The 9070-nt window shown below is 33.3% G+C and overlaps 2 protein-coding genes across 2 annotated transcripts in view; one reads left to right on the top strand and one right to left on the bottom strand.

Moving 5' to 3' along the window:
- Nucleotides 1–413: 413 nt before the first annotated feature.
- Nucleotides 414–6506, bottom strand: BORCS7 (BLOC-1 related complex subunit 7). The gene is made up of 3 exons (XM_089710820.1): nucleotides 6476–6506; nucleotides 4349–4556; nucleotides 414–602 (listed from the first exon to the last, which is right to left on the bottom strand). The coding sequence occupies exons 2-3, from the start codon at nucleotides 4484–4486 to the stop codon at nucleotides 423–425; spliced, it is 318 nt and encodes a 105-aa protein (XP_089566946.1). The 5' UTR covers nucleotides 4487–4556; nucleotides 6476–6506; the 3' UTR covers nucleotides 414–422.
- Nucleotides 6507–6904: 398 nt separating this feature from the next.
- The window catches only part of Usp20-33 (Ubiquitin specific protease 20/33), a 28608-nt gene continuing 26442 nt past the window's right edge, over nucleotides 6905–9070 (top strand). Inside the window, exon 1 of the mRNA XM_089710823.1 lies at nucleotides 6905–7228. Within this exon, the coding sequence (XP_089566949.1) occupies nucleotides 7151–7228 (78 nt within the window). The 5' untranslated portion in view covers nucleotides 6905–7150. The remainder of the gene's footprint in view (nucleotides 7229–9070) is intronic.

The following is a 9070-nucleotide window of genomic DNA, read 5'->3' as shown; positions in this document are numbered from 1 at the left end:
CATTTAACTTTGCTAATACAATACAATATTTATCCCTACATATATTGTTTCTCAATAGTCCAGGGTTTGAGACCAGGTGATCAGCAGGATATAAATAGATTTTTCAATTTATCTACACATGTTATAACATCGCCACTGCACGAACGGTGAAGGAAAACATTGTGAGGAAACCGATATGTCAAAGTATCAAAAGTTGGAACACATATGACATCTGCCAACTCGCACTTGGCCAGCGTGGTGGATTATGGCCTTTACTCTCATAGGAGGCCCATGTCCCAGCAGTGGGAATATATAATATGAGCTGATGATGGTACTGTTTCTCACTCAATCAATTTATAAAATGCAGAATTGCTTTTTCTAAGTCACATAAACATAGTATGTATTATAAAAATTATAAGCTTTCATTTCTTAAAATCAAAAATTCATCTATGCAAATTAGCAGCTTGTTCGCCTGCTTCTGACAGTATTTGAGCCGATTTCAATATACTTTCATACTGGTATCCCATGTGCACTGAAATTAGTTGCATTTTCTTTAAGTTTGCCTCTGTACTCTCCATTAACGGCTCTGTGGATGCTGTGTCTCTTGCTGCTTTCATCAAATGCTGTAATAGAGTAAAATAAATACAATAATATATAAATTTATATTTATAAAAAATTTGAATGCCATAAAACCGAAAATATCAAATTAAATACAATAATGCTAAAAAGTATTTTAGATATTTATTAGATGTACATCTCAGAAGTCAGTGCCATCACTTAATATAATAACTTAATTCTAATTCCTCCTATTCACTACATAGTATAAAGCAAAGTCGCTTTCTCTGTCCCTATGTCCCTATATGTATGCTTAAATCTTTAAAACAAAGCAACGGATTTTGATGCGGTTTTTTTAATAGATAGAGTGATTCAAGAGGAAGGTTTTAGTATATAATTTATTATGTTTTAAACAAAGCGGGCGAAGCCGCGGGCGGAAAGCTAGTATTATACAGGGTGTCCCACTATCGGTATACTAAGCGCGAAGGGATTTGTAGTTTTGCATATACTGATCACGTAAAAAATACTTTAACAAAAAAATTACGTCAAAATTTTTTTGCTAAATTTTTACTTAAAATCCATGTTTTCTTCTCTAACTTGGCCCAGCCGGCATATACCGCTTCGCTAATGTGAGCATTTTATCGATGAAAATATAATCTTAAACAATAGCTCACGTGCGGGTGGCAAAGTTAGGCGGGTTGCTTGTTAGGGGTCTACACATAGAGTTTTAAGAATTCATCTATTTGAAAAAAAAATGTGTCTGGAATTTTGTAAGTATTTTTTACGTACTCAGCGTATGCAAAACTATAACCTCCTTTGAGCTTAGTATACCAACAGTGCGACACCCTGTATATAATTGTTTATAATATTATAGATGCGGACACAGACCAGAGGCGGCTCGTGACAAAATTTTATGGGTGTTCACTTGAAATAAAACACTGAAAATACATGGTGTAAAGCAGTACAATTTATCAAAAAAATTACTTATAAAGAAAATGCATACGTGATACGTCTTTCTTTTTGGTGTGCAAAAATATCTATAACTTAAAGCGACAAGACCGATAGACGCCAATTGCAGTTCATTCAACAAATGGTACCGAGACTGTGAATGTTTTTTCATCTTGATTGAAAGATGAGCTAAGTCGTCAACGCCCGTTTCAGTCCAAGCACTCTCACCTCCGCCGGCCGCGCCCGCTTTAAATAAAAGACACGGAAAACAAAATAGTTTGTTGCTTTCATCACAACCACACAACCACGGTGTTTTCACATATTGTTCAGATTTAAACACACGCGTATATGTTTTCGTTTTTGTCGTTCATTTTTGCGTAAGATCAAGTTCAGGCCGTGGCGGTCCCTTAGCTTTACATTCAAGCCGAATTTGTAACGTTTTATCACACTTTTTAATGAACGCCACATTATAATTATTGTTAATTTTAACACTCACAAGTAATACTGATAACTACAGGCTATTTCAACACGTATTTTATAATTTTAATTAGAAAATTGCATGAATCGCGCGCGTGCATTGAAGTTGACTCGAGTGTTTGTTTATATTATAGAAGTGGTAACTGGCAACCTCGCGCGCAATCGCTGTCCTGCCGGGCGGTAAAAACGAACCGGCAACGTTTGCGGGTGCGGCGCTCCGAATTTTGCTACTTTTCCATAGAAAATCTTTTGTTTCACGCGCAGGGCTCTGGCAAAACCCTCTCTTTCACTCCTATTGGATTTCGTATTAGGAAATGTACTAAATCTTTTTTCATTGGAGCGCAATCGTGAGCGCTCCGCTTCGCGCGTTACATAATACAGTAGGTATTATACAGGTGTATGGGATGATGGAATGATGGATATATTCATTGGTATTAACAGTAGTTTTAAAGATTACGATTGATTTTAAATAGTAATAATTAATGGTAATAATTAAATTAAGGACTATGATTTTATTATAATTATTTATGGGAGTTCACTGCACCAGCGCTCCTTAGGGCGAGCCGCCTCTGACACAGACATGTATCAAGATACATGTCTGTACTTATATACAGGGTGTACCAAAAAGTAGTGATGAACGGAAGCTGAGAGGTAGAGGACCTAGAGGGCTATCCGAATCACCCCCATGTATGTTATGCGATTTTTCGTATTTTCGGAGTTATGACGTTTTTTTCAATTTTTCACCTATCGCCGAGTACGATGATATTTTCACTCATGCTGACGTCAATGATTGCGGAACATGCTTGATTTTTTTTGTGTGCTAAGCTGAAAGATAGGCCAATTCAGTATAGTAACATTTACTATCGTTAGATCTTTGAATGGAATAAAAAAAAAGAATTAAATGGCAAGAAAGATAAAATGACCCAGTATGTTCACCACTTCAAGGGCCCGTAAATAATTAAAATCACATAAAAAAAGTTTTCCATTTGACTTTTAAAAACTTGCTCTATCTATCAAATAGCTACCCTGAAAATTTCATTTAATTATTCAGAAGGCTTCAATCGAAAAATTTAAATCTAAATGTGGTAAGTGCAAAAATTGAATTAACATGATGATCATTAAAACCAATAAATAGGTGTTTAATTACCAGAAATTTTTAAAATAACCCCGCTGTTGCTCAATGCAAGTGCGACATCACCGTAAAAAGTTGTCTTTTAAATGTCTGAATGCCCTTTTATCATTTTTAATGGTTTCTTCTGCTACTATGAATTTCCGGGTTATTTCGTCCAAATAGTGGCAGTCTCTCGTCTTTGTAGTATCCCCACGGAAAAAAATCAATAGGGTTTATGTCCGGGGACCGTGCAGGCCAGGCTAAAGGGCAAAGATACCCTGAAAGATGGATTGGTCGTTGCAGCCTGCGCATGCGCCGGTGACGCCTGCCTTAAAGCCTGGCCTCCACGGTCCCTCGACCTAAACCCCATTGATTTGTTTCAATGGGAATACTAAAAAGACCTCGGCTACTTGAGAGAATGCCACAATTTGGACGAAATAACCCGGAAATTCGTAGTAGCAGAAAAAACCATTAAAAATGATAAAAGGGCATTCAGACATTTGAAAGACAACTTTTTACGGTGATGTCGCACTTGCATTGAGCAACAGCGGGGTTATTTTAAAAATTTCTGGTAATTAAACACCTATTTATTGGTTTTAATGATCATTATGTTAATTCAATTTTTGCACTTACCACATTTAGATTTAAATTTTTCGATTGAAGCCTTCTGAATAATTAAATGAAATTTTCAGGGTAGCTATCTGATAGATAGAGCAAGTTTTTAAAAGTCAAACGGAAAACTTTTTTTATGTGATTTTATTTTTTTACGGGCCCTTGAAGTGGTGAACATACTGGGTAATTTTATCTTTCTTGCCATTTAATTCTTTTTTTTATTCCATTCAAAGATCTAACGATAGTAAATGTTGCTATACAGAATTGGCCTATCTTTCAGCTTAGCACACAAAAAAAATCAAGCATGTTCCGCAATCATTGACGTCAGCATGAGTGAAAATATCATCGTACTCGGCGATAGGTGAAAAATTGAAAAAAACGTCATAACTCCGAAAATACGAAAAATCGCATAACATACATGGGGGTGATTCGGATAGCCCTCTAGGTCCTCTACCTCTCAGCTTCCGTTCATCACTACTTTTTGGTACACCCTGTATACATGTCTGTGGATGCGGAAGTATGTTTGTCTGTTTGTAGTACGATTATATGGCTAGAGATGAACATAGGCTACTTTTATAAATTTTCCCATGGCACAGTATTTGAAACCAAACTTATTAACAATTATTTGTAAATATTGATAAGGTATTAGATTACACAAATATTTACCTCGTTTGATTTGGATCCTCGTTGAATCTGTCGCGCAAGTGATGTTATGTTATTCATATTTACTTGTACTCTCTCAGCAAGACGCTGTTTAGATTCTGCAAACAGGGATCGAGCGCTGCTAGACGATGCTGAAGTCATTATTAGCAGAATACGCGGGTACTCTTTATTTTTATTTTGCAATTTTGCTTCAATAAAAATCTCATGAACACTCAGAGGAATAAACCTATAGAGTTCTTATATTGAGACAGAACAAAATACATATTTTCTAATCTACTTACTCTTACTCAATAACAGCATAAGTCAGATTGAGATAGCGATAGAGTATCTGCACTGTCTTCAAACGTAGCGCGCCGGCAGTCAGTTTGTTTTCCAACCAGCTGGTGGGCTCAGTGCGTCAAGTGTTTTTAACGAAATATTTAGAAAATATAAAGTGTATAGTGTTTCTTTTTATTTGTCAGTGTGCTAAAATGACTATTGTATGTTTAGCTACCGGCTATTACTAGTCGAATGGGAGTTTTGGATGAAAACAATGAAAAAATATCTTTCCATCGGTAAGTGATTTTCAGCAAATTGATAAATATTTATGTTTTAACCCTATTTGAAGGTTTTATCAAGCGCTTTTTTATAAGTTTATGTTGTAACTGTAACATTTACCCACTTTATGGGGTTGTGGAATACAAAAGAATTAAATAATTTTTAAAAAATGTCACAATATTATCACGTTTGGCATTTTGTTTACCACCGTAGTGTTGTAACACATCTAGCGTATATTATCGATTTATGACAAAAAATCTATTTCATATTAACGTTGATTTATTTATTTTGTTTCTTATATCAGATTTATATGTAGTTGTTGTTGCAAATAATAGATGTAAATTTTCTACAGCAGGAAAATAAAAAATACCACGTGGTTGTTTTATTTGACTTATCTGTTTAGTTTGTTGTTTCTCTTTTAGATTATTAATAAATTCATTTTGTTTTAGATTTCCAGAGCTAAATAAAAAATGGGTATAAAACATGAGACGTGTAGATTGGACGCCGTCGAAATTTGCTAGATTGTGTTCACTGCATTTCGAGCCTGCGTGTTATCAAGATGGATACTCTAGAAGAATTGTGCAATCTTACGCTTACGTTTTTTTTTGTTCCTTTAGATAATAAATACATTTGTATGTGAGTGAATTTTTATTTGGAAATTTTTTTACACATTTACTTTAAATGTGTAACTATGTGAAAATTAAACGGTTGATTAAATGACAGTTCTCATAGATGAGAAACTACTATTGAAATACATACTTAATATACATGCGTTTTCAAAGAAAAACCCGCATAGTTCCCATTCCTGTGGGATTTACGGGATCAAAAGTAATTTTTCCAAATTTCATTGTAATCGGTTTAGTAGTATTCGCGTGAAAGAGTAACAAACATCCATCCTCACACACTTTCGCTTTATTAGTAGGATGTAAGGAAAATGTTTTCTTTAAGACTGTCCTTTTATGAACTTGTTAAAATTCATGCTGACTGTGCCTTTCTCCTCACTCCTTTAACTTTATCATCATTTCCATCTTTATTTTAAATTAGTTACTTTTCAAGTTTTAAAATTTATTTTAAAATATACTAGCTTTCCGCCCGCGTTTTTAAAGAAAATCCCGCACAGTTCCCGTTCACGTGGGATTTCCGGTACAAAACCTATCCTATGTGTGTATGTACAAAATTTCATTGTAATCGGTTCAGCAGTGAAAGAGAAAGTTATCCATTCTCGCATAATTTCGCATTTATTATATTCGTAGGATTAAACAAATAATGTATTCAACTGAAATTTATGATTAATTTTGTTTTTTACGAAACCTTACACTTACTTACGTGAAACATTATTTCACGAAACCGTAAATGCAAAATGCATTCACGATTTTATCGATTGAAGCACATCCCATCACTATCACCTTCTATCTATCTAAATACGTACCTATAGTAAAAATGGTGCCATGACTATGTTGAAACGTAGCTTGTAGTCTATAGCTATCTCATTCTTTCTTACGACGTTTTCTTTAGATAGAGAGAAACAAATATATGTAAATTGTATACGCTCGATACAAGTACTCTATAGGTTTATTGCTCTGAGCATGAACATGTATCAACTGTCAAGTGTCAACCGTGTGTCAACTTTTTTTTTAATAATACCACAGATTAGATACTAGATAATACATCGCTGGATACTAAGAAAGTAACTAGATAAGTTAGTAATTATTAGTAGTTATAGAAATAAGGAAAAGAGATAATGCTTTATCATTAACGTAATATCGGTTAAAATGCTAAAATAATGCACTCTTCATCATAATTTATACTTTATTACAAATAAACTAAGATTTAATCCAACGGGATTTGGCTAATGCGTGACATCTTCCTAATATAAATTGTTTATCACAATTCCAAAATTATTAAGTAATTAACTTTATAATATTATGCTAATCATTTTAATAAGTATGCACGATTTCTGTGAAGATTATGAATAGTATTATTATGGTGTGATGGTATTATTCTAGATTGTCTATGTTGTTGCCTGACTTTTCGCTCGTCACTGGACGTTTTGTGTTGAAGAAAAATTTCTGATTATTAATTTAATTAACAGTGTTTTTCGAAATGTGTGTTATAAATTTTCTCGTTTTACCCCTGTGTACACTCAACAACACAATTTTGGCACCGTACATGATATAGGTCATGTTTATTTACGTGACTGTTGTGATTCATTAGATTCGAGTTGAAATTTATATGTTTTATCGGATACCCAGTTGATTTATCGAGAAAATGGATAAAGGCGTGACGTGTGAACATCTCAATACACTTGTAAACGTGCTGGAACAGGAATTATGGCAGTCAAAAGAGGTAATAATAAATAAATTTAGATGGTACCTAACCTCGAAATGTCAATGAAGTACCTATTTAATTAGCATTCCTTATTAATTGTCTTATGCAATGATAATGTTACAAGTAATATTATCTACATCTATCTATACATTACATTGTTGATAGTATATTTACTCAAGTCATTGTTTACAAACTTATCATATAAGAAAAAAATGATTCATAGGCCTTCCAAGTGTCATAATTGTAAAAATTACATCAGTTTATTATAGAAAATAGTTTTTATTCAATTTATTTATATTGCTTATGCTATGAAATATGAAAAAGATAAAAATAAAATGATAGAATGCTGATAGCTTCAATCCTAATCCTTATACTATTATAAAGGCGAAAGTTTGTATGGATGTTTGTTACTCTTTCACGTAAAAACTACTGAACCGATAACAATGAAATTTAGCACACATATAGAGGGTAACTTGGATTAACACATAGGATAGGTTTTATCCCGGAAATCCCACGGGAACGGGAACTATGCTGGTTTTCCTTTGAAAACGCGGGCGAAGCCGCGGGTGGAAATCTAGTATTTCATGTATTCTTCAGTCTTCTTGCTATAATAATGCATAAGTATATACAGTAGCACCTCGTTAAGTCGAACCTCGATAAGTCAAAAACCTCCAAATCTCGAAAAAATGTTTTGTTCCCTTCCCTTCAAACACCAAAACCTCCATTACTTGAAATCTTGACCCTCTGTTAGTCGTAATAATCACCGAGTCCCTCCAAGCCATTTTGGTACATATTTTCACTCTATAACTCGAAAAATTAAATTTCACCTCTGTATCTCGAACATAGCAAAGTTTTATTTTACAACCTTTACAACTTGATCATTTGGAATTTATTACGGTCTCTATTGTTCGAACAAAAATAAGTTACCGACTTTAAGAACTTGCCGACAATGTAAGTACACTATTGTTTCTTAGAAAAAATTTTAGGAGTATACGATAATAAATTTATGACTCACGTCAACACATGTTTGCATTATCTGATGACTAAATTATCGATTCAGTAGTTCAGAAAACCGAAGATGACATAGAAGACGTGCATACATGCGCTCCATGGGTTTCCATCAAAGAGCGCATTCCGCATTGAATACCTTACGTAATTTTATAGAGCAAACCAGTAACTCTGATGAAGAAGAATTTTCTGCTCTTTATAGATTAGACAATGCTCTATATAGAGAACAACCAAATTATCTAAAGCAAAACAAAAATACCGACTTTTTTAATGCCATATTTTTTATTTTAAAATGATTTTAAATAATGTTGATTTATAATAAACAAAAATATGTTTGTCACCTCTGCAAGTTGAATTTTAATTTATTTTACCTCTCTAACTCAAAATTTATAAGAATAAACCTCGAAACTCTTTATGTCGAATCAAAATCCGCCTAAGTCGAAATCCTCCATAAGTTGAAAACTCTATTACTCGAATTTTTTGGCGTCTCCCTTGATATTCGACTTATAGAGGTGCTACTGTATGTGTAAAGTAATGATATTTAGTTCCTAATAAGATTTTTACTATAATCATATGAAATAGATATTCTCAATGAAATACATGCTTAAAAATTAGAAAAAAAATATGTATTTTTTAAATTTACTCTTAATTTCATAGTATAATAGACCTTTAAACAGTTGAATAAGTTGAACTATGGCTTATATATTGAGTAGTATTTTATAGGATTAATCCAATCAGTTTACAGAAGTACTCACAAGATTCAAAAGCGTTGCCATTATTTTTTCAATTATACACTGATACATACAGTGAGAACATATTGTGTTCATGTATTCTCAATTTAATAATCAAGTA

The sequence above is a fragment of the Colias philodice genome, chromosome 25 (assembly GCF_061535455.1).
Source record: "Colias philodice isolate Cphi_HAF_F1 chromosome 25, ilColPhil1 Martin Lab GWU primary, whole genome shotgun sequence".
NCBI lineage: Eukaryota > Metazoa > Arthropoda > Insecta > Lepidoptera > Pieridae > Colias > Colias philodice.
The sequence above is the reverse complement of the archived record's forward strand: the minus strand, read 5'-3'. Positions and strand labels throughout refer to the sequence as shown.